This window comes from Sceloporus occidentalis, unplaced genomic scaffold (assembly GCF_023333645.1).
Source record: "Sceloporus occidentalis isolate IW3139 unplaced genomic scaffold, rSceOcc1.0.p SCAF_6, whole genome shotgun sequence".
NCBI lineage: Eukaryota > Metazoa > Chordata > Lepidosauria > Squamata > Phrynosomatidae > Sceloporus > Sceloporus occidentalis.
The window spans coordinates 26,273,035-26,289,210 of record NW_028316986.1 but is presented as its reverse complement, the minus strand read 5'-3'; the positions used below and the strand labels follow the sequence as shown (position 1 = coordinate 26,289,210).

Here is a 16,176-nt window from a genome sequence, read left to right as displayed (position 1 = left end):
TGTGTATTTGTATATGACAAGATGGCCTTGCAGCCTTTTCTAACTCTAAGGTCTATGAAGTTGCAGATATGGCCCATCAACCATCCCAAAAGCTATGAGAAATGTATAAGGAGGTCATTAACAGGAAAGTTTAGTCCTGCAGTTTCTCTATATCCTTGAACTGTCAACCAAGAGAAGCAATCTGATCAGAGTCCTTCTGTTAATGGAAAGAGCCTTTCCATTAGAGGGGCAACACAGTCCTCCAAGCTACTGTGTTTTCAGAAACTGTGAGACTCCTCAGAACTAAGAAATCAATTTCAGGTTGGTTTCGACAGTGCAGTGGGCCCTTCATATTCCTGGGGTTAGTCAATGGGCTGTGACCTGTGCGTGCCACCACTGGCTAATATGGTGTGGAGTAATCTGTGGGATTTGCAATATGCAGATACAGTAATGTTCATCTAATGTATGAATGTGCATGTGTTAGAGGCAGAGTCAGAAAGAGAGAAGAGGAAGAGAGAATGTGTACCTATCTTGTATACCTGGAAGACTTGTGATTTCATCAGTGCAAGTAGTCACCTCACCAATGCAGCCTGCATATATTCCATACCATTGGTGAATACACAGTTATTGTGACCAGCTTGTCAATTAATGGTACATCTTCCATTGGTCAGTCTCTCTCTAGTTAACTAAGCTGGTTTTCAGACAGTAAACATGCAGTCTGCCACTGGAACCATAACTGAAGCCTTACCAGCCTGGAAGAACGAACCAAAACTTGCACTCAGCTGACATAGCTTTTGAGACTCCAGGGCTGAATCTACACAGGTGAAATAATGTGTCCTTTCTGCAATCTCAGACTTGTTGAAACACATTATGTATTTTTATCCCTGTGAGCTTTAAAGCTCTTTTTAAAATACCTCCAAGTTTACGTCACTGTTTTGGTAAAGAACACATTTTTTAAAGTGTATTATGTTCCTCAAATTGTGATCAGAACTGATGATGGAGGGAGGGTTCGGCCAGGTTGGTAGGCGGGCAGCAAGGAGTCACCAGATATATATCACTTGGGCTTTTGCTCACCTACAGGGGGCTGGAAGGGTCAGCACCATTTCTTTCTTTCTTCTTTGCAGTCTGTGAAACTTTTGAATCTTTGAATATTTGCTTGCCTTTAGATGTCCTTTTAAGTAGCATGATGGGGGGTGTCTCATGAATTCAATAGTACACACATGTGTGTAGATTTGTATAAGATTGCACCATGTCAAACTTTTTTAATTTGCTGCACTAATGTTTTGAAGCTTTGTATTACAGGTTGCGTCTCTCTTATCTGGAACTCCAAAATCCTAGATTGTCCACATGGGTGGCTGTAATAGTAACCCCTTTGGTACAATGCACACAGACTTTGTTTCAGGCAGTATAAAATTAACTTCACGCTATGTGTATAAAGTGCATACAAAACATAAATGAATTTGAGGTGTAGACTTGGGTCCCATCTCCAGGGTATCTCATTATGCAGGTGCAAATATTCCAAAATCTGGGGGGGGGGGGGGAGTAGACCCAAAATCCAAAACATTTCTGATCACAAGCATTTTGGATAAGGGAGACTCAGCCTGTACTGTTTTGTTACTGTTTTTGTGGGGGGGTTGGTGTTGTTTTTTTAATCTCCTTGTTGAACTTGTTTTATCATTTCTGCAAGTCAACTCTGAGCATAGTTTTTTTGCTATTCAGAAACAACTAGCATAGAGACAGTACAATCTGTTCCAGGCTGCAATCCTATACACACACTTCCTGGGCTGTAAATCATCTTGACTTCAACAGGACTTACTTCTAAGTAAACATGTTATGGGATCACATTGTTAATAAATGATCATCATAATTTTAAAAGTGACCCCCACAAAAACATTTTATACCCTTTCTCCCCAACATGAAACAAATTGATTTAGTGCAGCAAGCAAAAGCTTGTAAAAGGAGGCAAGACAGCTGAAATATTTGACAGACATCATTAAATGCCAGGGGATTTGTATCAGCTATTTTCCTTTAAAAGGGGCTTTGAAGTTGGCTATCTTTCATGTACTTCTTTCATGGCACATTAACAAAGAAAACTGAGCGGAGGTAAATCAAGTCCCAAGGTCACCTCTAGAGTTACAGCACCCTAGCTACCCAATGAATTAAGAATTAATGCTGCATGAGTAGCAAATATAATAAAAACTATGGGCTGTTAACCAAACTAGTTTTACAAGTGGATTTGAACCCTTTTTATCTGCAACCAGAGCAAAGACATCTTAATCCTTCCCACCATGGTCTTGAAATACAATTATCATATTGTGAACCTAACTGCTAAATTGCCCTTTTAACCAAGAGAGCGCTGTGAAGCAAAGAAAAAGTGAAGGTAATTAGGCCAGGGTGAAACACAAGAAACAGAGGAAGCAAAGGGACTTGAAAGTGGCATTTCTTAAATGTCCAGAGAGAATAAGGCAGATATTCAGCAATGTTACACACATGAAAGTCAAACAGGGAGCAGAAAGGTTTGCATAGAGACATATAAAATACAAAGGAACGAGAACCCTAAGCTAAAACTTTTGCCAATAAGGGGCCCCACATCAAAGCTAGGAAGTGACTCCATTAGAAAAAGACCAAAGTATTTATTACTGATATTTAAGTTGCTTAAGCAGTGAAGTAGAATGCATTAGAAATTAGATGCGCAGTGGATTTTTCTTAATCTCTTTTGGCATACTTAAATGTTCCCAGATGACCAGTGCCTGCACATGCTGCCAATGTTTAAAGGGTTCGGATGGAGGATTATTAACAAAAGTTGTATGAATAAGTGCATTCTTCAAAAAATAAAAACAAAATAAATCATCTAGGCAAATTTTAAGCAGGATGAATATTACATATCTGCAACTTAGACACATTCTAAATTTGGTAACATTCCTTTGACTGATCAGCAGCCAAGACGATGCATTGAAAGCCCTATGTCTAGTAATGTGGGATTTTCCAGAAAAATAGGAAATTTTCCAGGGTTACAAATAACATTATCTGATTTAGCACATAAGTTTAAACTGCATATTCAAATACATTCAAAGCTTTATGTGTAAATTATTTCACTGAAATATTTGTACTATCCTTCCCTCATATTTAACAAAAAATAATACAAATAAAAAATGATCACACCCGAAAGGACACTTTTTATAACACAAACTTAAAGAGAGCTGCACCTGATATAGCGACAGTTTAACCAAATTTTGCTGAGTTACAACTCTAGTATGTATGTATTTAATATGCTGCCTTTCTTCTAAATTGGAGCCAAGGTGGTGCTCAAAAGATGCTTTAAAAACAGTACAATTTTAAAACACAATTAAAAACATCACATTAATATAACAAAGTTAAAATATAAAATCCTTAAACTCATACTAAATTAGAACACACTGTGCCCCTGCATATTACATTTGTGATGAACAAACAGTTGGCTTCACAAAATTCAAACAGTTGTTCTCCTGCTTCATTTCTCGGTACTAAGCCAAATTCTCCCCCTTTCCAACTGTCATCTTCTGGCCTGAGAGGGAGTGAAAGGACAGGCCCAACGCCATCGGGCCTGAAGAGGAAGAGCCCTCCTCCGCTCCCTCCTTCCAACTGTCATCTTCTGGCCTGGGAGGGAGTGAAAGGACAGGCCCAACGCCATCGGGCCCGGCCTCAATTAAGAAAAAGAGCCCTCCCTCCAGTCCATCTGCCTTGGTCCAGGCCTCAGAGGGAGAGAAGAATGCTGGACCTGATCCCCTCCCTCCCCACCATTCCCTTCTCCTTTTGTGTCATGTCTTTTTAGATTGTAAGCCTGAGGGCAGGGAACCGTCTATTATCCCTTCTGTTGTAAGCCGCCCGGATTCCCAGTGATTGGGCAGCATATAAATAAATATTATTATTATTATTATTATTATTATTATTATTATTATTATTATGATGTTTGGTTCTGCTCTGCTTCCTACTTTGGCATTCCCATCACCTATGATTATCAACAGGTCCTGTTTAGGAGTGTGATCCATTTCCACCTGCATATAATCTTTCAATTTCTTCTTCTTCTGCCTCTATAGTTGGAGTATAAACTTCAATTACAGTGGTACTGATGTGCTTTTCTTGAAGTCTTATTGATATTATTCAGTCAAGATATACATTATATCCTTTAACTGCTTTTACATCTCTCTTAATTATTAATGTCACTCCATTTCCTTTTCAATTTTCATTTCTAGAGTAAAACACTGTAATTATGGCCCAAAGCAGACAGGCCCCGATCATGCCAAGACCACATGGCCCCGATTGTGCTGGGACCACATGGGCCTGATTTGGACCACCGCCACAGCCCTGAACTTGGCTGCTGGAAGAAGTGGATTATACTGCTCCTTTTTGGCCTGGTTCATTTTGCTTGGTGCAGCATCAATTCAAATTATTTTCTTTTTGCTCCCTTTCCCTACTCCCAAAAATGGCCACATAGAGGGTTAACATCCCATTTAAATTCTCAGAGATAGGAAATAGATCATTAACTTTTTTATCTCTTCATACCCCATTTGTTTCACTCTCTGCATTGCAAGAAATTTGGGGACTGGAGGAAAATTTCTTTTGGGGGACATAATCTGGAGAGGGCAAAGCCCTTATTCTGCCTTCTTCCTACATGGCTAGACCCCTGTGTGGAGTAGTTGTGTTAGTCTGTTGCAGTAAAAAAAACAAAACAGCAAAGGCTTGTGGCACCTTTTGGGCATGTGGGTTATTGTGGATTCAGGATTGGATAAAAGTGGATAAAACTAGTTTGCTGAATGTGGAATCATGTAATATGCAATTTGGTTGGCATGCGTACCTATGGTACCAGAGGCATCAGATTAATATAGATTTTTTACATCATGCAATTCGTAAACCCCTATTTAGAATATGGAACACAATTAGGAAACGATACTACTCAAAAATCCCTTTGTGGGTATCAACTCAGGAGGCATTCTTTAGTAGATGGGAAATGAAGAATGATTGGTTAAGATATAGGGATTTGTTAAAGATAAAGCAGAATGGGGAAATAGACATAAAAACTAAAGAAGAGTTGGAAAAAGAAGGAAAAAATGCACAATGGTTTGAATACTTACAAATAAAATCCAAGTTCAAACAAGATGTAATGAATGATGGATTTGAAACAAAAGAAAATAATTTGGATAAAATTCTTTGGGGAAAGGATAAAGGTAAAATTGCAAAGCTATATAAGATCCTTATGGCATATGAATTAGAAAATGAAAATGTCACGGATAATATGACGAAATGGGCTCAAGAGATAGGGCGGGTAATTTTGATGGAAAACTGGGAGTACTCTTGGGAAAGAACTGCCAAATTCACAGTAGCGCAAGACCTAAAAGAAAACTATCCGAAAGTGTATAATCGCTGGTATTTTACACCGGTGAAAATTGCTAAGATGTATAAACTGAGTAAAGACAAATGCTGGAAATGTGATAATGAAAAGGGATCCTACTATCATATGTGGTGGAGTTGTTCTCGAATTAAGTATTTTTGGAAAAATATACATAATATGATACAAATAATGTTAAACATACAGTACTCTATGCGACCGGAAATTTATTTATTGAATATGACAGTATTTTTGGGAAAAGAAAATGAAAAAAAATATTGGAGAATTATGCTCTACCTTATAACAGCCGCTAGAATACTACTAGCAAAAAAATGGAAGAATAAGATAATACCGGACATAGAGGAATGGTTACAAAAAGTTCTGGACTTAAAGAATATGGATGAGCTGACATTGATATTAAAAAACAAAAAAGAAGAGGTGGATCACTGGAAGATTGTAGAAGACTTTTTGAAAAAATACTGGCATTTAAATAGAAAGCAATAATATGATGACAATTATATTACATGAGAGAAAAAGAAATCTAGAAGGATGATAACATAAATAAATAGAATGATGAGTTATGGTGGATTACGTTAATAAGAGAAATGAAAGCAAGGATGGTTTATATGTGGTATATGTGATTGTAATTGGCTGGGACAACAGAAAATAAGATGTAATAGAAACATTTGAGATTTGTTGGAATTTCAATGTATGTTGTTTTTAATCAATAAAAATTTAAAAAAAAAACAGCAAAGAGGCTTGTGGCACCTTGAAATTTTATTTGGCACAACATTTTGCAAACTCTAGCATCTGAAGAAGTGACCTAGAGTCCATAAAAGCTTATGCCAAATAGATCTCGTATAATGTTAAGGTGCCACAAGACTCTTTGCTCCCGCACCCTCTTTGGTCACCTCCTTTATTTATCATATTATTTATATTTCTCTCCCCTCACTCACTCACTCCTTCTATTTCCTTAGCAGCTAACAAAATGTGATCAAAAAGACAATATTAATGCAATGACAGCCAGCAAAACAAATCGAAGAAAAAAAGAAAGAGCAACACAGACAACATTCATATATTAAAAGAACAGAACTAGACACTAAAAGCCCACTTCCAAAAATATGCCTTGATTGTCCATCCTAAACTATAGGGGAGGGAGTTCACACCACTGTGATGCCATCACTGAAACAATGGTTTATGCTCTACACCCCTTGTTCTTCCAACAATAATGGGCCAGATGGATTATACTGAGATGGCTACAGTAGTGTAGCCTTAGCACATTCACCTTCTCAACAATGCTTCAAAAAAATATCATAATTTAGCAGTATTGCAGACGCAAAGTTAAGGCTGAGAGAGGGTGATTAGCCCAAAGCCAGTTAGTAAACACATAGCTAAGGCAACATTTGAATTATGGGCTTCCAAATTGTCATCAGCTTCAGACCCAGGACCAATGGGTGGCATCCTCAGGCAGTTGCCAGGGCTCAAATATCCTAGGAATCATAGTTGGAAGAAACCATAAGTGCCATCTAGGCCAACACTCTGCCATGCAGAAAGACACAATCAAAGTACTCCCAACAGGTGACCATCCAGCCTCTGTTTAAACCACACTTCAAGGGAGTGTACTTCATTGTTGAGCAACTCTTACTGTCAGGAAGTTCTTCCCAATGTTTAGCTGGAATCTCTTTTTCTTTAGGAAAGCTACCTCCAGTCACTTTGTTCTTTAGTTACTCTGTAAACAGCCACCACCAACACAGCAATACAAGCTCCAGCCATACACCATATTTGTTTTCCAACATTATCCTGACAGGTGGCTCGATGTCCACCATGCTTGATGGTGACATCCAATGCCCCTGGAATACTGTAGGAGGGGTAAAACACTATCACCATGGAAAGTGCCTTGCAAACACTAGCAAGGCCCAGTGGATGTGGATGGCACTTTATCAACAAGTCCTTCAATCCTGTTGCCAGTGCTGCCCTGTACACATTTGTTATGTATTTAATTCATTTTCTGCCTTTTTCACAATGTGAGAGCTGAAGCAGCTTGCAATATAAGCTAAAACAAAATCAGTTAAAACAATGGATAATACAAAAGGTGAAAAACAAATAAGTAATCATATTAAAAAACCTTAACTTACAACAGTTTAAAATAAGGTTAAAACAGAAGAGGAGGAAGAAGAAAAAAGGAGAACATGTAAACTTCACTACCTCATGTTCTCACTAGTGCTTATTAAAGAACTGTGTGCTCATACAGAAATTTAGAAGAAAAGAAATAATGTGAACAACAATGTAAGTGCAGTTCAGCATCTATTTTTATGTTCCCAAGTGTACAAGTGTTCTCATAAGCCTGGAAAAAGTCTGAAACAGTATGAGTCAAAACATTCTCCTAAAACAAAACTCTGATTAAAGCAATAAACATCTTTTCTTACCAGTATGTGACATCCAATGGTGCAAAGTATTTCTTCATAATTAAGTCAGCAAAGTAAGCTTCCGTTTCCCTGCAAGCTGTTCCATTCCCAATCACAACCGTGCCACAACTTTCAGTGGAAAGAAAGACAATATTATGGTTAAGTAAGTATAGAGTAGTCACACCATCTATCCCTTCTACTTCCATACTCTGCCAGCTAACCGCTGAGAAATTATAGAAGGTAGAGGCACCTGCCTTAACCAACTGAGGCTAAAGCACTCAGAGCAGATAAAATTTAGGGGGGTGGAAGCTGCCCTCCAAGTCACCATTACACTGAGTTGCTTACTTTGTCATTGTGTCAAAACAGTTAAACCAGAACAAGAAATAGGGGAAGCGTGTGCTTGTTTTAAGACAGAGAGTGCATCTACACTGAAGAAATAATGCACTCTGACATCACTTTAACTGCCATGGGTCCATCCTACAGAATCCTGGAATGTGTAGTTTTGTAAAGCACCAGCACTCTCTGGCAAACAAGGCTAAAGACCCTGTAAAATTTTGAACGCTGAAATTCCATAGGATGGAGCTACAGCACTTAAAGTGGGGTTAAACTGCACTATTTCTCCAGAAGAATCACACAATCACAAGGCGTTTAGAAGCCCAATTCAGTTTTACCTGGTTTAGAACAAGCCAGAATCTTAAACCATGATCTGAAGTTGGTTTAAGTCCCTGTAACCAAAAAGAACCCAAGATATAACCAAACACAACAACCAAAGGGTTCTGGTGAAAACTAAAAAAGAATAACAACACCCTGGAGCAAAAAAACAATGTAATATCTAAAAGGGTAAAATTACCCCACTGGAAGATCTAAAATGCTAAGGGTGAATAAAATATCCAAATACTTGGCAATTATAGACAATATTATTTATAAAACAAAAGGCCAGACGTGTTTCGACCTGTGTCTTCTTCAGTGGCCTGTCAAAATATAACAAGTGTAATAACATCTTAGCAAACAATGTGACTTTGCTGAATTCAAAAGCTGCTAATTTTACCCTTTTAGATATTACATTGTTTTTTTGCTCCAGGGTGTTGTTATTCTTTTTTAGTTTTTACCAGAACCCTTTGGTTGTTGGTTTAAGGCTAAACAGCAAATTATGTTAGCAGGAGGTTTCCACAATGCACTGAGACAGACCAAGAAGGGAGAAGGGAGGTAGCTATATTTTCAGTCACAAGCAAACATTGCCTCTTTCTTATCAAACCACATTAATTGTTTTACTGTCTATGCATCTCAGCACAGCAGGAGGGAACAGCTCTAATACACTGGCAACAGCTATGCATTCCTCTTCATTCCATCAACACTCACCTCAGTACTATTTCAGAAAGTTTGCCATGAAAGGTATACTTTCCATAGGCATCAAAAATGACTGCACAAAGCACTCTTTGTATTTAAAATAAGCCATAATATACAGAAACCAGAATCTCCCCTTCCCCTTCAAACAACAACTACACACACACCAGAGTTTCCTTAACATACTTGTAATCCAAGAGAAGTTTTCGTATCTTCTGAGCTTCATGGAATCCTCTACCCGAATGTAAGTAGACAATATCAGTATGGAGGATCTGACCTATAGTGAAAAGAAAGGAAAACATGGTTTTAGTTAAGCTTTGCTTAGAAGAATGAATGCTGTACTTTGATTCACACTTTAATGTTAATCAAGGGCAACTGAATAGAATAGGTGGTAAGGTCAACTTCCCCTTGCAGACCTCCAGTAGACTGCAGCTCCCCTACACACACACACACACACACCAAGCCCAAATGCCTATGTTTCTCAAACAATATCTCTCAAAATGATGACAAAAGTGCTGCCATGTCACTTCCTGCCACAATTTTGAGGCACTGCAGAGGAAAACGAAAGTATTTGCTGGGTAGTACAGGCTTCAAGGGAATAAACTCATGGTCACCAAGCCTGATCTCATCCTATCCTAGAAGGAATTACTATGTATCCAGAGTAAAGGCTGCTTTTAAAAAAGCATCTAACACAATTAGCACTTTTCAAACTTGGAAAGCGATCTTACTGGTCGGTGAAACGATGGCCAGTTTGCAGCCATGTTTGTAGCCAGGATCAACTCCCATTAAGGTTCGTCCTCTCACAGGGCTTGTAAGAAGTAACTGGCGAAGGTTCCTTCCAAACATCATTACAGATTCTTTCTCCGCATCAGAAGTTAATTTTGACCTAAGAAAGAAGTGTAGCAAAAAAGGTTATTTTTGTCACACATTCAGTCACATTTCAGTTTCTCACATAACACTCCACAACCCCTTTCCATGGTTGCATCTTATGGTGTCACTCCACTGAAAGAAGAGCCTCTTTCAGCAACTTGGCGAGAAATCCTAGGAATATATGAGGCTGCTTTATATTGAATTAGACCACTGGGCTATTTAGTCTAGCAGTGTCAATTCTATCTCTCCAAAGATTTAGGCAGGACTCTTTCCTAGCTGTGCTTGGAAAACTCAAATGTCCACTGGCAATCTTCCATCTAGGCCTGACCAGGCCAGGGACGTAGCCAAGGGGGGGGGGATTCTTGGGGTCCGGACCCCCCCCCCTTCCATTAGAAAAATGAATGGTGTGTGCTGCTGCGCTGCTGCACTCAAGCCCCATTATAATGGTGGCACTTAGTCTGGACCCCCCCCCTTCCCAAAATCCTAGCTACATCCCTGACCAGGCTTAACAACCAACTCTGCCTCTTCCCAAACTCCTGCAAAGCCTCATAATGTTTTTCTGAGGACCAGCAAACCCTCCAAAGCAAAATTTTAAATGGCAGAGTTGTGAAACATATGGAGGCAGAGAACAACAGAATCTCTTTTAGACACCTCCACCATCATCCTACACTTTTAGTCCAACCGTTATTAAGAATCTGGAAGCTGCACCAAAGCTGCACTCCAGCGCTTAGGAATGGAGTGTGGCTTTGGCGCGACCTCCGGACTCTTAGGACCCATGCATCATTTAAATAGCATACCTCCAAAGAGACCTGAAGCAGCTTTATTTTGGCAGTCTGTAACAGGCCTATGATTCTAAGTGGAGGACTTGAGAACCAATGCAGTGCATTTTTAAATGCAGAGCTGGATGAGGATTTTAATCTGAAGGTCTCCAGCAAAAGCAGCACAATAATACAAAAACTAATCTTCCCCAACCTGGTACCCTTCTCAGGTTCAAAACATCTGAATAGTTTCAGGCTAGGGAAAGCTGCCCTATGAGATTCTTTTCCCCAAAGTACATATATTCCACTGTAGCCTCCAAGTATTTCTGCTTAACTGGTCCATCAATAATTCTTTAAATTCATTTGATGACACTCAAGTTGTCAACTCTCACCTATACTTAGGGAGAAAAAATCAACATTCCAATCCTTAAAGTATCATTGGGATAACATGTTTAAACTTAAATTTACATTGTATCCCTATGGTGCCCTAATAGCACCTCAGCTGGTAACAGAAGCCATTATGCTGTCACTGGTAAAACAGATTGCTTCATACTCTGTAGTCTTTAGAGTACCTATAGCAGAGTTGAGCCCAATATTATGACTATTAAATTGTTAATTTAGGAAACGACAGACATGAAGATACTTATAGCTGGAGCAATTAGCATCCCTGATTCTCTCCAGAGAAGTATGAGAAATGGGATTAGAATGACATGATGAAAAGCATTACAGAAAGAGTGATTGTGAAATGGATATAATAAAACAATTTTAGCAGCACAGCAGTTTGCACAAAGAGCATTATAACAATCTGATGTAGTGCTCAATATAGGAGCATAAAAAGGCAATTTCACATTATGGCACTGTCATTAAAAATGTTAAGCAAATTGCAGTTTGTGTATACAAACTGACAACTTTTCCCCCATTTAAAAGGCATTTTTGATCACTAAAGTGTTTTCAACCATCCTAACTGCCAAGGGAAAGTGACTTTAACTTGCCAAATTCTGCATATTCTTAAGGTTTGAAAAGTAAATTATGAAACTGTCACCAGAAGAGATGATGTGTCAAAAACCTATCTACTACCCTGACACCACACAAGTTTGTTTGGAAATAAATCCTATGTATTTTAGCAGATTCTCATTCCACACAGGTGTTCTTGGAGCTATAATATTCTTAGGACTATCATATTAGTCTTCTTCAAACCCAAGAGATGATCTCTAACTAGTGACTGTTAGCTATAGTACATCATCTCATTAAAAACAGGAGGTTTTTTCTAAATGAAAATAAAACATTTCAGACAAGATGTATTCTTAAAAAACATAGGGCTCATTCAGTTGTAATGCTAAATCAGAGGTGAACTGAATCTAATTGAAATATCTCCCTATAACCACCCTGGAAATACCATCTCAACCCAAACACTGAAGTTAATTTAAAATGAACCATAGACACATAGCAATGCTTCTTGATAAACTCCCACATTTGCAAAGTCTAGAGCGAGCAACTGGTACTCCTTTGAAGAAAGGAGTGATGCTTCTCACCACCTACTTGGTGAAAAGAGGCCTCCTTGTACAGAGTTCTAGGTTCATTCCAGATGGCTATAGGCCTTTGGATTACAGTATAAACCCTTGACAGAAAAGAGTCTATCAAGCTGAAGTGGATTTAAAAGGATATTAGACAGAAGCAAGGAAGACAAATCCATCAGGCTACATTTATCTTCCTATAGGTCCAACAGCTTCATACCACTGAATACCATTTTCTTTAAGGTCATAGCAGGAAAAGGCTGTGGCTAGTAGGTTGCTTGTAGGCGTCATGTTGACATCTTGTTGCTCACTGCAGGAATAGGATACTGGACTAAATGGACTCTGTTTGTTTCAACAGGGAGCCTATTATGTTCTTACTCCTCCATGATTAAAAAGATGAAATGCTTTACCTGAATTCTCTGCAAAGAAGTGGATAAATCAGGCGTTTATACGAGTCGTCCACTGAATCACGCAGGAGCTCCATTAATTCTGGCTTTGCATAGGCTTTTGGTCTCCACCTGTGGGGTGACATTTTTTCAAGACTCAGATCTTTTCGTAACATTTGAAATCCAAACTTGGCAAAAGCCTGAAACCATAGCTTTCTCAAGATGGGATAGACAGACAGAGCTGTGAATGCCTGTGGAGGAAAAAACAGGGGGGGGGGGGGAATCAGGTGGAAATTGGGGAGGTCCTATTCTCCCCTCAAAAAACTTTCCCCCTTGTTCCTGGAAAGATGGGAGGGGATGAATTAAAGAATATTTTCTTTTAGAATGATGAATAAAATGTTTAAGACAATGTGTTTCTATAGTCACTGCCCCCAAATCATTTCTAAAAGCTATGTAAGAGGAGAACTTTTACATAAAGCTATGTACTGTGTCAGAGCCAGTGCAGTGTAGTTATCTCAGTGTTAAATTATGATACTAGGAGACCAGTGTTTGAATCCCGTCTTAGCCATGAAAACCCATTGGATGACCTTAGGCAAGTTGCACTCTCTCAGCCTATGAGAATGGCAGAACAAACTCCCCCAGAACAAATCTTAGAATCATAGAATCATAGAGTTGGAAGAGACCACAAGGGCCATCCAGTCCAACCCCCTGCCATGCAGGAAATCCAAATCAAAGCATCCCCAACAGATGGCCATCTAGCCTCTGCTTAAAGACCTCCAAGGAAGGAGACTCCACTACACTCCGGGGGAGTTTGTTCCACTGTCGAACAGCCCTTACTGTCAGGAAGTTCTTCCTAATGTTGAGGTGGAATCTCTTCTCCTGTAGCTTGCATCCATTGCTCCGGGTCCTAGTCTCTGGAGCAGCAGAAAACAAGCTTGCTCCCTCCTCAATGTGACATCCTTTCAAATATTTAAACAGGGCTATCATATCACCTCTTAACCTTCTCTTCTCCAGGCTAAACATCCCCAGCTCCCTGAGTCGTTCCTCATAGGGCAAGGTTTCCAGACCTTTCACCATTTTAGTCGCCCTCCTCTGGACACGCTCCAGTTTCTCAATGTCCTTTTTGAATTGTGGTGCCCAGAACTGGACACAATATTCCAGGTGGGGCCTGACCAGAGCAGAATACAGTGGCACTATTACTTCTCTTGATCTAGACACTATACTTTTATTGATGCAGCCTAGAATTGCATTGGCCTTTTTAGCTGCCGCATCACACTGTTGACTCATGTTCAACTTGTGGTCTACTTGGACTCCTAGATCCCTTTCACATGTTGTCTCCTGAAGCCAGGTGTCCCCCATCCTATATCTGTGCATTTCATTTTTTCGCCCTAAGTGCAGTACCTTACATTTCTCCCTGTTGAAGTTCATTTTGTTAGCTGTGGCCCAGCTTTCTAGTCTATTCAGGTTATTTTGAATTTTGATCCTGTCCTCTGGAGTATTAGCTATTCCTCCTAATTTGGTGTCATCTGCAAATTTGATAAGTATTCCCCCAATTTTTTCCTCCAAGTCATTGATAAAGATGTTGAATAGCACTGGGCCCAGGACAGAGCCCTGTGGGACCCCACTGGTCACTTCTCTCCAGGATGAAAAGGAGCCATTGTTGAGCACCCTTTGGGTTCGGCCGGTCAATCAATTACAAATCCACGTAACAGTTGCCTTGTCTAGCCCACATTTTACAAGCTTGTTTGCAAGAATGTCATGGGGAACTTTGTCAAAGGCCTTACTGAAATCAAGATATATTATATCCACAGCATTCTCTTCATCTAACAAGGTGGTAACTTTATCAAAGAATGAGATAAGATTTGTCTAGCATGACTTCTTTCTCTGAAACCCATGTTGAGTTTTTGTGATTATGGCATTGCTTTCTAGATGTTCACAGACTCTCTTTTTAATGATCTGCTCCAGAATCTTTCCTGGTATTGATGTCAGACTGACTGGATGATAATTGTTGGGATCCTCTTTTTTCTCCTTTTTGAAGATGGGGACAACGTTTGCCCTCCTCCAGTCTGCTGGGACTTCTCCTGTTTTCCAGGAGTTCTCAAAGATTATTGCCAATGGATCCGATATTACATTTGCCAGTTCTTTTAATACTCTTGGATGTAGTTCATCTGGTCCTGGAGACTTATATTCATTTAGATTAACAAGGTATTCCTCTACTATCTCTTTACTTATTCTGTGCTGAAATTCCCTGTTCTGTCCTCTGCTCCATTATCTTCAGGTTGAGCACCCTTTGCCTTTTCTGAGAAGACTGAGGCAAAGAAGGTGTTGAGTAATTCTGCCTTTTCTCTGTCTTCTGTTAGCATTTTGCCATCTTCTCCACACAGTGGCCCTACCATTTCCTTCTTCTTCCTTTTGCTGCGGACATATCCAAAAAAGCCCTTTTTGTTGTTCTTAACCTCTCTAGCAAGCCTGAGTTCATTCTGAGCTTTAGCTTTTCTGACTTTACCCCTGCACATGCCTGCTATTTCTTTGAATTCCTTTTTTGTGATTTCCCCCTTTTTCCATTTCTTATACATGTTCTGTTTCAAACTTAGCTCAGTTGAAAGTTCCTTAGTCATCCATCCTGGTTTCTTGAGACACCTCCCATTTTTCTTTTTCACTGGAACTGTTTGAAATTGTGCCTTCAGTATCTCTCTTTTGAGAAACTCCCATCCGGTCTGAACTCCCTTCTCTTTTAGTATTTCTGACCATGGGATCACCCTCAATACTTCTCTAAGTTTACTGAAATCCACTCTCCTAAAGTCTAGAATGCGTGTTTGACTATGCCTGGCTTCTCCTCTCCATTGTATAACAAACTTGCCAAGAAAAACCCATGAAAGGGTTGCCTTAGGGCTGCCATAAGTCAGAAACGACTTGTGGGCACAAAACAACACCGAATGTACTGTATCAGATCACTGTAATTCTTAGGCATGGTTTCCTTTCTTCAGTTCTTTCTACAGAAAAATAATTTCCTCTGTTGTTCTGTGTTCATGTTCTGTTCTGTTTTAACTGAGGGTTTTGCCTGCTCCTTGAAGTGGCAAAACCAAAAAGATCCCTTATAGTTTAGGTATTCCTTACAGTTCAGAACCTTGTAGCTCCAACTATAGCAAAAAAAAACTAGTAAGTTCAATTTGTAATTATATTCTAAATAAACTCTATTTTTAATATATCAAATATGATAACTTCATCCCAAAGTGATATATAATGAATTTTGGATTTTTAAAGTAAGAAAATGACTTTCAAGCCATAAAGAAGAAATTAATATTCCATTTTTTTCTAATTTTTCTAAACATTTCCATACCCCCATCACAAAAAGTAGGGGGAGATTTCCTCATGGCATCAAAATTTCCAGAAGTTTTACATTTCTACAGTAGATCCATTTGTGGTAGTCCTATTCATGTATTCTTTTTAAAGGATTAAAGAACATACAAGGGGGAGGGGGGAGAGAGAGAGCACAGAGGAACATGCAACTTCTTCCTCCTTTCACCTTCATTCTCATCACAACTGCCCTCAAAT

At 39.2% G+C, this 16,176-nt stretch overlaps 1 protein-coding gene across 1 annotated transcript in view; it reads right to left on the bottom strand.

The window, feature by feature from the left end:
* The window catches only part of LOC149310543 (S1 RNA-binding domain-containing protein 1-like), a 239,603-nt gene that overhangs the window by 183,711 nt on the left and 39,716 nt on the right, over window positions 1-16,176 (bottom strand). Inside the window, exons 11-14 of the mRNA XM_089529149.1 lie at window positions 12,646-12,753; window positions 9,822-9,979; window positions 9,280-9,370; window positions 7,771-7,878 (exon numbers count right to left, since the gene is read on the bottom strand). Of these exons, the coding sequence (XP_089385275.1) occupies window positions 7,771-7,878; window positions 9,280-9,370; window positions 9,822-9,979; window positions 12,646-12,753 (465 nt within the window). The remainder of the gene's footprint in view (window positions 1-7,770; window positions 7,879-9,279; window positions 9,371-9,821; window positions 9,980-12,645; window positions 12,754-16,176) is intronic.